This window comes from Melospiza melodia, chromosome 3, assembly GCF_035770615.1.
Source record: "Melospiza melodia melodia isolate bMelMel2 chromosome 3, bMelMel2.pri, whole genome shotgun sequence".
Classification (NCBI taxonomy): Eukaryota; Metazoa; Chordata; class Aves; order Passeriformes; family Passerellidae; genus Melospiza; species Melospiza melodia.
This window is the reverse complement of record NC_086196.1, coordinates 113,005,546-113,019,910: the sequence shown is the minus strand read 5'-3', so window position 1 is coordinate 113,019,910 and position 14,365 is coordinate 113,005,546. Positions and strand designations below refer to the sequence as shown.

Sequence of the window (14,365 nt, the reverse complement as noted above, 5' to 3'; positions counted from 1 at the left end):
CTTCACAGGCAGTGCTAAGGAAAAAGCCAAGGGGGAGGTGTGGCCCTGGCTCCCTTCCACCCCACAGGACAGTGCTGCTTCACCGCAAACCCTCCACCCCAAAGGAGGTGTCAGCAGGCCCCACACTGATGTAAATTTTAAGTTTTCTCAAGAAACAGCTCTTCAATTATCAGCAAAGTTGATTGCTCTCAAAGAGAATTGGAGAAATCCCTGACATTTGGGTAATTGTAAGTTTGTCTTTGAACTGTGCAGTCAAGACATCCTTGTTTTAGTGGCTGCAGAGAAACAAGGCAGAGGAAAGGCATTCAGGCAGCCAACACCAGAGCTTTTATGCTTTCCTTTTTCTTCCAGCGATATAGGGGGAAAAAACAGATCCTAGGGAACACACCCACACTGCCACTGAGGCCAGGAGAGCCCTGAGAGCCAGGGGATCTTTGAACCAGAGCTGGCACAGAGGAAGGAAGAAGCTGCTGCTAATAACAGCACATTTTTTGCTAATCTGTCATGTTTTAACTACCAAGAAAGAAGCAATTGAAGGCAAGCTCATGGACAGCTTATGCAATGCTGGGAAACAGATTGAATCCAGGCAACCAAGCAGCAAATATCACTTCCCAGTTTCTGATCAAAACCTCTCAGGCAAAGCTCTTTATTATCTGCCAGTACTCCATGAAATAACCTGAAAATTACTTGATTAATTCCTTGTGCTAGAAACAAGAGTATTCTAAACTTTAAAATGTTGTCTTCAGTGTAAGCAGTCCATGTAAGTGATTAGAAAATCTGGAAAGAATTTCTTTTTTCAAATGTTATAATACTTAACAATTTTAAACACATGTAAACTGTCAGGTAAATCACACATAAATGACACAGCTTAATCTTTCTCCTTTTTTATTCTTAACCTCCTATTCTTCTGACTGATGTTTGCTAGAAATCGCTTGAAATCCCCTACATCAGGCCACATCCATCTGTACAGCTGCAGACAAAACTTTTAGTAGGTACACTGCTAATCCCACTATGTTCCACAGGGTTATAATTTCTATCACAGCAGAAAATCTTCACTGCTTTTGACAGTTTTCTATGTCTTTAGCTTAGATGACAAAAGAAAATCTGGTTAATGAGAAAATAAAAAACAAACATTCTTTTTTGCAGTGGTATGATCAGGGTTTTTTTATGCTCCCAAATACTGCTGGATGACTGAGCATTCCAGCCCTCATATGATATGGAGTAAGAATGCTCTTCTGCAGGATGCAGCTTTCAGCAATAAAAGTGAAAGGGCATGATTTACCTCTTGGCAATCCTGAAGAAACTTTTGGAGATCCCTGTTATCTTTCAGTCTCATCAAAAGTTCGCTGGCTGCTTCACGGTTCTTCCTATGTCTGGTCAGAAAAAAAAAACAACAGAGAAAGGAAATGAAATAGGTATTTCATGGAAGCTCTCACTGGTGGTTTCTGGAGCCTCTTTGGACTACAGGTGCTGGGAAGTTTGTGGTGTGTGTCCTTTGCTGCCTTTCAAAGGACATTTTGGAGTGTGTTATTTAATGGGCTCACTGAAGTTCCACATCTCCTTGTTTTTGTGACCTGTTAAACACACACAGAACATTCTGAAGCCAGCAGGGTTTCACAACGTGCTATGGACAGAATGCGATCCACTCATTTCAAGCCCACAGGAGAGTTCACGCTGTTTGCCAAAACACACAAGAAAACTGCAAATTGCACAGTAAGATAATGTTGTGTGGCCCTTGCAGGGTGCACCTGCTGGAATGCTCCTGGTAAAACACCCTCAGCACCTCCTTGTCCTGCACAAAGCTGAGCTGGGCCACAGAACCTTCCCAAGGCTGTGTTTATCCACGTGCAGCACCCCTGGGTGGTTCTGCACACAGAAGCTTTATGGAAGCACTTGGAACACATTTTTCAGAGTGATTAAGAGCAGCCAAAGAGAAGGAAAGGTTAATCCAGAAGCCCTAATTTAATTCACCCCTGTTTGCTCCTTGAAGGATGAGTCAGGCTGGCAGTCCCAAAGGTTGTGGTGGGTCCTTCAGATGGAATGGGGCTGATTCCCAAGGTACCCCTGGGCATGTTTTTAAAAATGCTTAATTTGGAGTAGTTATCCCTGTCCTTCCATCCTTTCATTATTTATGAAGCAATTAACAAGGAAGAGACAGAGTAAAGGAGACCATTTTTATTTACTGCTCATTGTGCTAGGCTTATTCCTATTGCACTGTGCAGGGGTTTAAAGTGAAATATTGCTGCCATTTGTAATAAGATAAATATGGATTGAGAGTTGGAAATTATTTTAAAGGGTGGCAGTTTATAAGATGAGCTCAGCACATGCTGGCAAAAGCTAAATAAATCCATGTTAGTGGAGATCTCCAGGGACCCATGATACTCCAGAAGACCATAAATCACATGTTGATGACAACTGGATTATGACACCACTTTTCCTGGTCTGCACTAAGTTACCACAGCAAGCTCTCTGGCACCACTTTAGTGACTGCAGAAACACAGGGAATACTTGGAGACACATTTTCTATAAAAGCAAAAGGTCTGTAGGCAGAGGAATAGGAGAAAACCTTTTAGAGGACTACAATTTGCTTCTCTTTGGCTTTAACAGCTGCCTTCAGTCAACCAGGCAAGAAGCACCTCCATAGGTGCAGTCAAGAAAATGATTTATGGATTGCATGGCAAGGAAGACACGTGGCACCATCAAAGCAACAGCCTGGAGTCCAAGCCCAGGTGAGGCTGAAGTTTTGAGAGGAACACAAAGGAAAAGGCACAAACTGTGCCTTAGGAAAAACCTCTCTAATGAGGCAAACATCCCTGGGTTTGATTCCACTCTTTCTTGGCTGGCTTTTATATGCCTGGGCAAACACTCTGCATTACTCAGGTTGTTGAAATGAAGCAAAGAATTGCTTGGGTGATTTTATCAGGCTGATTTCAGAGATTTAAGGCTAGATTACATTACAGATTCATGTACTCTGGAGAGGACACGAGTTAGGAAGTTTAAAGGAGAACTTTCAGAGTGCTTGAACAGATTTAAGATAAGTGCAGAAGTTCTTATGTTGAAAAAATTCAAATTTTAAAAAACTAATAAAAATATGTCCCATGGAGTGTTGGAAATACTGACCAGAAGGACTTTGCAGGAAACCATGCAGGGACATCAAACAGATGATGCCATAGCATAACAAATATGAGCTTTGGTGCTTAGAGCTGTGTAATTGTACAAGGTTGTTTTGTTCAAGGTGACCTGGAGTGAGACTGGACAATGAGTTTTCCCTGAAGAACAGGGCTGAACCATAACAAAGTAGAAGCATTTTGAGGATGGGCACTGCTGGAACAGACAGGAATTCCTGTGTTTTCATCACTGACTTTTTAATGGGAATAAAGGATTCTAAAAAGTTATTTAGTCTGTTCTCCTGCTCCAGACTAGCTGTACCTAAATATCAATAACCCCTTGTTCAGATATCCCTAAATTCTTTTAAAGAATTCACACTTAAGGTTGTCAATGACTGCTTCTTACTAATTTGTTAGAACAGTTTGTGGAAGAATAGTTTGCTCTGCAGACTCCAATTATTGAGTTCTGTATCACATATAGGAATTACACTATAAGTGTAAGATCTGTTCAGTACAAGGAGGTGTCTGACACAAATTAATCCAGAATTTGCCCAGTGTCCTCAGGTTGACTCCCAGAGGCCCCTGAGAATGCTGACAGTGCTGAAAACTGACAAAACCACTTGTGGTTTAACTGTAAGCCTGTGGGTTTCAAAGCCTGTGCAGAAATAATAAATCTTACACACAGTGTGAATGCAGCTGACTGCTAGGAATCCTGAGATATATGAAAGGCAGCAAACAAGGCACTCTCCCTTCTGAATGGGCAAGAACAAAACTTACTTCTGTTCTCTGTTGAGCAGAAAGTTGCACAAATACAAAAGTTGATGTAAAACAGGCTCAGATCACAACTTGTGCCAGATCTGCAACTGTCCTTAGACTAAATCTCCCTTGCAGAATCAGAGGCCATGAGCAGGCACATGGAGAGGGGCAGTTCCCCAACACTCTTACGAGAGAAAATGGTGGAGAAAATGCTTCAGAGTAGCAGAAGTCACCCAAGCAGGGACAGCTGCACAGGGAGACCAGCTTCTTTCCCAGCTGGAAAAGCTAGTTGGTGATGGCTTGATGCAAACACATCTTCTCCTTCCCTTACCCTTACTCCTTGTCCTTATGCTCCTTCATTCTTGCTTGTGAACTGCACTAAAAGGTTGTGCTGAAGTGTTCCTTTCCTACTGCACTTTCCTGCCCCTTGTGCCATCCCTATTGAGATAGGAACCATCCCAGGGCAGGGCCAGTGGGGTCTCCTCAGGAACAGCTCAAAAGCACCACTGCAAAACCCACTCTGAACAATACCAGAAACTACAAAGAGCTCCCTATGGGAAGCGTGGAGCCACTGCACATATTTGTGCTTGTTTGTTTTGGTCCTTTGTCAGACATCCAGGTGGAGCTCGGCTGGGAGAGCCACGTTTTGTGCAAGCAAAGAGGCTTCCTTTGCTACCCCTCCCAGTGCAGGCAGCCCCAGGGCTTTGTTCTGGAGGCTTATCAGCCCCAGGCCCGGGGAGCAGCCACACGGATTTCCTGGACAGCAGCTCCGGATGGGTTTTGCAGCACTCGGCATAAATAGCTCTGGGATTGAGGAAATGCTCAGCTCCAGCAGGAGCTCCAGCACACGTCCCCCAGGCAGGACAGCAGGGACAACGGGGCACAGAGGAGCAGCTGCACTGGGGTGACAGCCACCAGAGCCTCTGCAGAGCACACAGGACATGGGTGAAGCTGTGTCCCACTCCAGCTGGCCATTTGCTATGACATCCTTGGATGCTTTCCTTTCATTCCAAACGCTGCAGAAAGAGGACACCTGACCAGAAGGCTGGGATCAAGCTCTCCTGCTTTCCTAAGTGGATGGGAAAATTTAGAGTAGAGGGCCCTTAGAGAGGGTAAATAAGGAAAATCACAGTCCTAGTTGTCCCCTTGATTGTTTTCATATAATCTCCTCTTCCTGGCCTTTGCAGATCCTCTCAGGATCTAGAGCTAGCTGGTGTGAGAGAGAAAATGATAACATGGGGTACCCTGGGGGTTCAGCTGTCAGAGGCCCTCAGCGAGCTCTGGGAACAGGAAGAGCTGCCTTTTCTGAAGCCAGGATGCATGGCTAAAGTGGGTGCACACACAGTGGGACATCTCTGCCCAAACAGGAAAGGTACAACATCTTCTGAACTACTTCAGTTCAGTTTCTCTTTGGAGATGAAGACACCAGAAGAACCTGAGCTTACCAGCTGTGGGAGAATGGAAGTCTGATGGGAGGGTCATCAGTGACATTTCACAGCTCACTGCTGTGTTCTGTCACTCACAGTGCCTTGAAAGGCTCCACTGTTATCCAAACCAAAAGCAGAAAGAACAACAGCCATCAAAACTGAGCATTTGGGTTTCAAAGAAAAAGAAACTTTTAATGTTCTACAGCATCCGTGCCACAGCCAGAGAGAGAAAGCAAAGGACTTGTTCTGGGATGAAAGACACACTTGTACCAGTGCCTCCTAATCTGATCTCAGAGGGGCCAGACAAGCTGGAAGAGGTGATCAAAGTCGAGTGGGTGGGGTGCATGTAATGCCAATTACACCCTTGAAGAGCCACATTCCTTCTCCAGAGGAAGGACAGGAATAAGTTATTGTAATTACACCAGCTCGGGGGCAGCAGAGGGAACTGAGACTTGTGGAACCAGACACAGCCAACTGCTGCAGCTCCCACCAGAGCATCAAGTCTGCTCAAACTGCAAGAATTACAAGGCAACACTCAAACAACCAAATTCTGGGCAGGGAGCTCATTACCTACCAAGCCTCTAGAAAGTGGGAAAGGTATTGTTTAACTAAGACTAGCCTGGTGCATTCTTGAAACATGACAGTTCCTATTTTTCCACGAGACAAAGAAAACAGTCTGGAACAGACATTTTCCAAGCTGTTGCTTTGCCTTTGAATCCTGCTAAAAGGGCATCTCTCTGAGAACAGAATTAAAGGAGGAACAGCTACATTGTAGCATCATTCTGCCCTTACCTGTCATCAATTGAGTCCACTTTCTCCTGGATTTTATCAGAGTTAATGTTCCCATCACTAACGAGCCTCCTGCCAGTCTCCACAACTGCATTGATCTTTTCTTCATTGGCATCCATGGTGGTCATAAAATCCTCCTGCTTTTTAATAGCAGCTTCTGCTCCTTCCAAGGTGGTTGGCATCTCCGTGTGCGCCAGAACATATTCCTGGGATTAAAGAAATCAGAGAGAAAATTGTTACATCAGGCTATGCTGCTGCTCCAACAACTGACACCTCCCAACAACAGTTTGAAGTAAAATAAAGTTAGAAAAGGGCAAGTTGTCTGCTTGTGGCTCTCCTGCCAATAGACTTTGTCTGTTAATTGCTTGCAGCACACAGTGCCAACCTGCAGAAATGAAGTCAGGTATATCTTGACCACTTGCCTGGTTATTAAGGAAAGCTTCTGCTTGCTTGGTATCTCTGAGGAACAGCTGGTAGGCATGAGACTGGGAAAGGAGATTTTGCCTGTTCTCCCACATTTTGTGAAGCTCATTCCATCCGGTGTCCAAAGCCTGCAGGCGCTGGCGCAGGAACATGTACTGAGCGTCAGTTTGTCCTTGTGTCACCATCTCACCCATGTCCCTCATCTTCTGATAATCTTCCTCGTAGTTGTTGATTTCATTCTTGATATTCTCGTGCTGAGTGAGCAGCTTCTCAGCCTCTGTCAGGGTGTTGGGCATGTCTTCGGAGGCAATTGCAGTCTGTGTTCTGGAGAGCCAGGACTGGAAGTCATCCAGATCTCTCAGGAACTGCTGCAGCTTGCTGGCCTCTCCCAGGGACTCTTCCCGGTTCTTCAGGGTGGTCTTCATTTCTTCCCACACGTCGTTGATCTCTGCAAGCCGTGAGAGGATGGCTTGTGCCTGGTCAGGATGCTCTGATTCCAGCTTCTCTGCCTCCTTCTGCAGGTCACTGAGCTTGGCTTCGATGGCCACCAGGTCCCGTTCCATGCCCGTCAGCTTCCTCTGCAAGGCCATCACACCGGCCAGGTCGTTACCCAGGTCTTGTGTGGACTCAATCACTTTGGTCTTTTCCCTGATCCAGGATTTGGTTTCATTACATTCAAGATGGTAGTTCTGGATACTCAGAGCAGAGAGCAGAGCATCCTTCTTCCTATCTACCAGTTCTCTGAACTGGCTCCACCTGAAATGTGTGAGGAGAGGAGAGCAGAGAAATTGAGATTTGTGGGAAAAGGATGTGGCAGCATTGCTGAGTGAGCAGCTGCTCTCAGCAGCTTGGTAAACCCAGCTACTCAGGGTTTCCTCAGTCCTTCCCACACCATCAGTATTTCTAGCAAAGCAATCATTAACCCAGATATGGTGTGTATTAGAATGTGACAAGTACCAGCACTCTGAGTATAATTTTTCCTCAAGAGAAAAATTGGCAGTTACACCAACTTTTCACACTCCCTTGGTTCATTCTGAAGCTAAAAAATGTGGGAGTTTACACAAAACTATATTGATTTCTTTTTTATCATAGTAATTATTACAGTCAATTTCCAGCTCTCAAATCAAGGTGCTGACACACTCAGGGCCTGTTTAAGTCAAGAGCAAAACTCTACCTGATAATCAAGTATTTGAAAGGCACAACTCTTTCCTTTTGAAGCCTTAAAGATTCTTCAGGTAACAGCATCAGAATATCTTAAAAAAGCCTACTTAAGAAGATCAAATGACCCCACCATACTTGTTCCAGCTGGTGTGATGTTCCTGAGCACGAGGCTTTCACTTACCTTGTGTTGAGTTTATCTTGCTGTGCTTTGATCTTCTCCCCAGGGTGGCCACTGTGCATCAGCTGCCTGGCAATCTGGTTCACCACAGCCACACGGGATGCCTGGTTGTTCATTTCTGGCTCCAAGCTTTCAAATCTGGAGTGGGGAAAAACAAACAAACACAAGATCCCCCAGGCATTAGAGAATCTGAGCCACAAGCAAGCTGAGAAAGGTAGCTGGGGTAAAACACTTCCACCCAGTATTGCCCAAACTTCCTGGTAAAGGCGTTCTCACCTGTGCTGGATCACTTCCAGGTCCTCCAGCTTCTCTGGGATCTGCATATTATTCAGCCACTTCTCCTTTTCGTCGATCCAAAGCTCACAAGCATCTGCCTCGCTGAACATCTTATAGAGAGCCAGGGTATCCTGCAGGGCCTGTTTACGCAGCCGGGTCAGCTCAGCAACCTCCTTGTACCTCTCCTCGATTCCGGACAACCTGCCTTGCACATCCGGAGACTCCGCGTGCTCCTGCGGCAGGGCCTTGGCCTGCTCGTGAAGGGAGTCGATGGTGGGCCGGTAGCTGGCAATCTCCTCAGCCACATCTTTGTGCTTCTTGACCAAGGACTGAGTGGAATATTCATCATGGCCAACATCGTTGCTGGAGACAATCTTGAGGATGTCCAACATCCACGCATCGATATCGTCAGCATCAGCCTGGAACTGGTGAAGGAGAGAGGCTTCCTCCAGCCGCTTCTTCCTGATGGCAGATAACTGCTCCAGGTTAGCCCACTGCTCCCGGATATCCTTAATTCTTTCTCTGATCTTCTCAGACCCAAAATGCTCTTCCGCGATCATGTCTTCACCTTCTTTTATCGCCTGCTGAAAGTGGCCGCTGCGGCCGCTCATCTCATCCTCAAACGCCTTGTGTTTACTCAAGAGTCGGACGACACTGGTTAGGTCCTTCCCGTAGTCATCAGATGACAGGATCTGCTCCTTCTCCCTGATCCAGCCCTCCTCTTCAGCCATTTCCCAGAAGAATTTCCAGAGGCGCCGGGACTCCTCGAGGCGCGCGCGGCGCTCGGCCGCCAGCTGGCAGAGCTCCTGGTAGCAGAACTCCATGTGAGCCACGCGGTCCCGGATCACCTGTGGGTCACAGGGCTTGTAACCTGCTGGGACAGAGAACGTGGGTTACCACCTGGGCTGGCTCACTGCCATCCCCACAGCTCAGGGGGAGCTCTGAATTCCTCTGACTTCACAGAGCTCTGAATTTCTGTGTGAATTCCTCTGAATTCACAGAGCTCTGAATTCCTACATGTGCCAGCTACAAGGTTTACATGAAAGAATCCATGGTTAGTCTAAGGAAAGTGAGTGGGAAGTGTTCAAGCTCCACCACACAGTAACACAGATCAGAAAATGCCATTCTTTCCAAAAGACAAAAAAAAAAAACCCAAAAGGAAAGATATTCACGACTGTTTCCAGTGAGACAAAATTCACTGAATTTAGATTTATACACAACTGCACAAAATGGACACCATTTACTCTGTTAGCAGCGCTGGGTTCTAGGGAATTGCTTCCTTTTAGGATAAATCAGGACACCATCAGACTGGGTCCAACAATCTGTGAAAATGTTTGCATTAGGAACACAGCATGGGGAACTGTGGTGACCTCTACAAAGTCACAGCAGCTGCTGGTGAGGAGTGTGACATCCTATGCAAGGCACAATGCCACACTCAATTCCTGTGCAGGCTCCTGGACAAATGAATCATTGAAAGGCTGAGTACAGAAGGAACAATGGAGCTGGATTCTCTCATTCTGGTGGGGAGTTCAGCTAACCTATCTTGCAGAACTAATGAGTCTCACAGATAACCTCATAGGTAATTAAAGGGGTATGTTGGGTGCTGGTTACCTTCTCCATCAGTGGCAAACTTCTGAGCAGAGGCATTGACCCCTCTCACTCTCTCAGCCTGAATAGCAATGTCAGCTTCCACCAGAGCGTGTTTCTGCAGCAGGTCCTCAACTCCCAACAAATGTTTGCCATAGTCTTGGGACAGTAAAAGCACCTGAACAAAATGAGGAAGACAAGTAAAACAGGCTGAAGGCCATAAGCTGGTTGCTTCTTTGGGACTCCAGGCACTGTTGGTACATTAGGTCAGAGGAACTCCAAGCCCAGAAGGATAGAAATTTCAAATGTAGAGACATGGCTGATACAAATTTGAGCCAGCAGTTTTGAAATCACTGGCAACCAAGAACTTGACTGCTCTTTAATGAACTTGCAGTCTAGGATGCTGAGAGGCTGAGTTAGCTCAGCAGGACTCAGGCCAGGTGCTGTGAGCTCCTGCTGAGCTGTTTCTTTCCTCCAACAGCTTCCAAATTCTGCTGGCTGATGGACAAGTCATGGTCCTTTCCCTTCCCAGATCCCAGGAGAACAGACAGGAAGAAATTCAAGCTTTTTAAAGCAGAGAGGTGAAGAGGTGACTTGCTCCCCATGTAAATCATGATGGAGAGAGATTATTTCATTCCCTTTTACTAAATCTGTCATCTTTACCCAAGCACTGTGACAAAACTTCTGGGCTCTATGACACAGACATGAAGCTGGAAAGTAGCTTTTTATAGGAGTGAATTTGTTATTTTTTCTTAACATGTTTTTTATCTTTATTGGTCAGAAATCATATGGAATTCGTTCACTGCTCTTGAAGTGCCGTGAACAAGTGCAGTGATGTGGATCTTCTGGGTCTGTCTACTAAACCAGAGGGGCAAAATGAATCTTGAGAGAAAGGGACACGTACACCTCTGAGCAATATTTGTTGGCATTCTCAAAGGACTTCCACCCACCTTCATCTCGTCCATCCAGTCCATAATGTACAGCATTTCCTGGAAAATCTTCTGCAGCCCGAGGTTCATCTCGAGGCGCTGTCTGCGTGCCCGGAGCAGCTCCAGGAGATACTCCCACAGGCGGATGACATTGTCCTTCCTTGCAGTGATGCGTTTGATGTCGTGGTAGTTTTCGGTCTCGAGCTCCTTCGCCACGGCCACCACGGCCTGCACGCGCTCCTCGTAGGCCGCGATGTCCGTCTCGATGGCCTCGTGCTTCTTCGTGGCAGCCTCCACTGCTGGGAGGTCAAAGCCAAAATTGTCCTGCAAAGACAGAGGCACTTCTTCAGGAATGGCTGCGGAGGACAAAAGTCTCATTGCTCAACCTCTGCTGTCAGTTCTGACTTGGCAAAACATGCTTGTTAGCAAATCCGATGCCTCAAAATGCTCTCAAGAGTCTTCCTTAAATAAAATAAAGGATGCCTCTGATAATAAAGAACCACTGATAAAATCAGAGATATTATTCACTGCCTTTGGGGGAAGAATCACATGGCCATCAGGATTAGTCTGGGGCTGATCTAATATTATCATCTCTAATATTAAACAATAAAATTAACTCCTGGGCTAATTTCACTGAACTCACCAAAATATTCAGATAAAGAAAATATTGACTGTGGATAATTATTTCCTCATCAAATTCTCCTGACCACAGGCTGGTCAGTTCAAGGAAGGGAATCCCAAATGTATAAAAGAGAGGATGTACAGTACATACTCATATAGAGTAACTAAATACAATAAATAAATACACACATACATTAATGTAGTAAAATATGAGGCACAGGGAAGAAAATGTTCTCCTTGCAAGAACTGCATCCTGTAATTACTCATGGGAACAATTTTAGCCACCCAGACAATTTCTGAGAGCAGCACCTGAGAAACGAGACGTTGATTTTCACTCAGCCAAGTTTCTCTCATAGCTGCCTTGCGATCGAATCTCCGTGCAAGTTGTTCCAGTTTCTCTTGTCTGATGAGCTCATTTCGCAGTGCCAGTTCTCTTTCATGTTCAGCTTTTTCCAGTCTTTCCCAGGCCTGAAGATGTGGAGGAAAAACACATGGCTTCTAAACAACACATTCTTACAAGATTATGATAAATCCCATCTCCTTTGCATGAAATCAGGGCTGAAGTCACCACAGGCAACTTTCACCAAACTGGTTCAATTATTTATAAGCCCATAAATCCAGTTTGCACTGGCTGGCCCTACACCTTGTTTGCTAATATAAACACATGACTTAAAATCTGTTCTCAATTAATCAGTCATTTTCTGAGCAAGTTGTTTATCCCAGATTAATTTTCTCTTGTCCTTTCTTACCCCTCTTCCCAGTAAAGCCTAACGAAACCATCTGGCTTGAATATGTAAGAAAGTGTTTATTTAAAAAAATAAAATCTCCTGAGTGCTACTCCTAAACATGCAGATTCTATCTTCCTCCTTTCGGAAATGGGAATTAGAGATTCATGGCCTCTCACCTCCAAAATCAACATACAACTGTTGTTTTTTATCACACTTTGAAAAAGAAAACAACTGCAGAATTTGGCTGCTTCTGGTGCTTACAAGTCCTTTATTCCCCCCAAACCAGAAGTTATCATATGCATGATGATAACATTACAAAAATCAGCAGTCTTAGAGGCATGTTGGAAGTCAGCTAATCACCTCTCAGATCTTACAGACAATAAAAAAACCCTCAATTAAACACAAACTAAATCTAAATCCAAACAGATGTGAAACTGCTTGAAACATGACTATTTTGGGCATTCCTCCTGCAACAAGGAGAGCTGAGCAGTTTGCTGCTCCCTGGGATGAGGCCACAGACACCCACAACAGCTGGTCTGGGACTGCCAAGCATGATCAAACACAAAGGAGAAAGCTGCCAGGCTGGAGCTGTTTGCTATCCTTGAGTGCTGTGCCCAGCCCTGCCCTGGCAGCTGCAGCAGCAGAGAACAGGCTGCAGGACCCCAGAGGGATCCACAATGCCCAGGCAGGGCACTGGGAGGTGAAGGGGAGGGCACAGCACCTACTGCTGCTGCCTTCTGTCACTTCTGTCCCACAGCCAGGACCACGAGGGGCAGGGCAGAACTGGCAGCCCCCGGAGCAGAAGCTCCTACAGATGCTGAGGACACCCCAGACCTGGCTCAGGGTACTAAGTCTGGCCTATAGGAAAAGGTCACCCCACCTCACCCATCCCTTACAGTCCCCACATCAAGGCTGGAGATAAAAATGTTTTGAGAAGAACAAATGTTGTTGAGAGAAAACAGCAATACCCTGAGTCACAGGGGAGGAGCTGCTCAGTTTACCTTGTTAATGTCAGAGATGAGTTTGCCTTCCCTTGGCATGTACACTTTCTGATTGTTGGCTCTCATTTTGCTTTGGATGGTAAAAAGCAGCACTTCCAGGTTGCCTTTTTCTGTAAATCTAAAGAAAATTTTGCAAGAGAATTGAGTTACAATCAAACTTTTATTACTAAGGTATACATTGCTAAGGTATAATCATAGAATCATGGACTAACAGAATGGTTTGGGTTGGAAAAGACCTTAAAGTCCATCCAGTTACACCCCCTGTCAGGGCAGGGACACCTTCCACTATCCCAACCCTGACCCACCCAGTCTGGAACACTTCCAGGGATGGGGCAGCCACAGCTTCTCTGGGTAACCTGTGCCAGGGCCTCACCACCCTTACAGGGAAGCACTTCTCTAAAATATTGAATATAGTCAGCTACAATAAACTATAATAAAGCACTTGTTTAAAATGTTGACACAGTGAATGTTGCATTCACATAAACACCTCCATCTTGTGTGGAAGCTGGGAGCAATGGAAATAGCCCACACTTCCCCTGGAGCCAGTTGGGGCAGACAGCAAAAGCAACTTCACAGAAGTCAGCTGTCTGAGTGTTTGGATTTAAACCCCTGGGGGACAGGAAAAGACTTTTTTTTCATTCTAGTACGTGCACTGTCCTCGTTCACTCCATCAGCACAAGAAATGGAAGTTTTATTTAAAGCCCTCTGCAGTCAGTAAACTCTTCCCACTGTTTCCCCTGTGCTGTATGCCTGGGAAATAAACAAACTCCATGGGCATTAGGGAATAGTCTGCAATTTTAGAAGAAGTCTGGATCCTGTGTAATGTTTCAGGTTGTGATTATTATTCACTAGAACTCGAATTAGACACAAATAATAAACAGATTTGATATCACAATCCTAAAAGAGGCTTTCCAGAAATAAGTTGCCCCATTTTGCTTGTATCAGTTTGAGCAAGTAGGGCTGTTTGACAAAGCCAGACACGTTTCCTCTTCATGTTGGATAAGCAGTAGGGATCTTTTAATAGCAGCATTTTGGTATTATCCAGTGCTATTAAAAGCACGAGTGGCGACATTACTGTACTACCACAGTATGCTATTACCACTCATATGATAAGGCATCCCAGGGCAGGGACAGCTTCCAGGACTCCCAGATCCTGTGGGAGACACGCTTTTCTCTCTGCTGTTGTTGTTATCTGCACACTGAACAGCACAAAGCAAACGGGCCCCACGTAACATCGACGAGCACCAACCAGGAATATGAGAGCTGGGCTCGCTCAGGAAAATAAATTCTTAAGCCACAACTAAAATTACTTGGATATGTTTGTTTTTTAAAGAAATCAATGAGTGACTAAGCCAACAAGACCAGTGACTGTTGTGTTAAGC

The 14,365-nt window shown here is 45.4% G+C and overlaps 1 protein-coding gene across 8 annotated transcripts in view; it reads right to left on the bottom strand.

Moving 5' to 3' along the window:
- The window catches only part of SPTBN1 (spectrin beta, non-erythrocytic 1), a 115,641-nt gene that overhangs the window by 24,670 nt on the left and 76,606 nt on the right, over window positions 1-14,365 (bottom strand). For 6 of the 8 annotated variants that reach the window (XM_063152723.1, XM_063152725.1, XM_063152722.1 and 3 more), the window contains 9 exons: window positions 12,984-13,101; window positions 11,564-11,722; window positions 10,655-10,957; window positions 9,729-9,882; window positions 8,118-8,991; window positions 7,845-7,979; window positions 6,502-7,258; window positions 6,083-6,285; window positions 1,283-1,373 (listed from right to left, as the gene is read on the bottom strand). In XM_063152723.1, coding sequence (XP_063008793.1) covers window positions 1,283-1,373; window positions 6,083-6,285; window positions 6,502-7,258; window positions 7,845-7,979; window positions 8,118-8,991; window positions 9,729-9,882; window positions 10,655-10,957; window positions 11,564-11,722; window positions 12,984-13,101 — 2,794 coding nt within the window. The remainder of the gene's footprint in view (window positions 1-1,282; window positions 1,374-6,082; window positions 6,286-6,501; window positions 7,259-7,844; window positions 7,980-8,117; window positions 8,992-9,728; window positions 9,883-10,654; window positions 10,958-11,563; window positions 11,723-12,983; window positions 13,102-14,365) is intronic. The other 2 variants (XM_063152727.1, XM_063152729.1) reach the window with 1 other exon arrangement.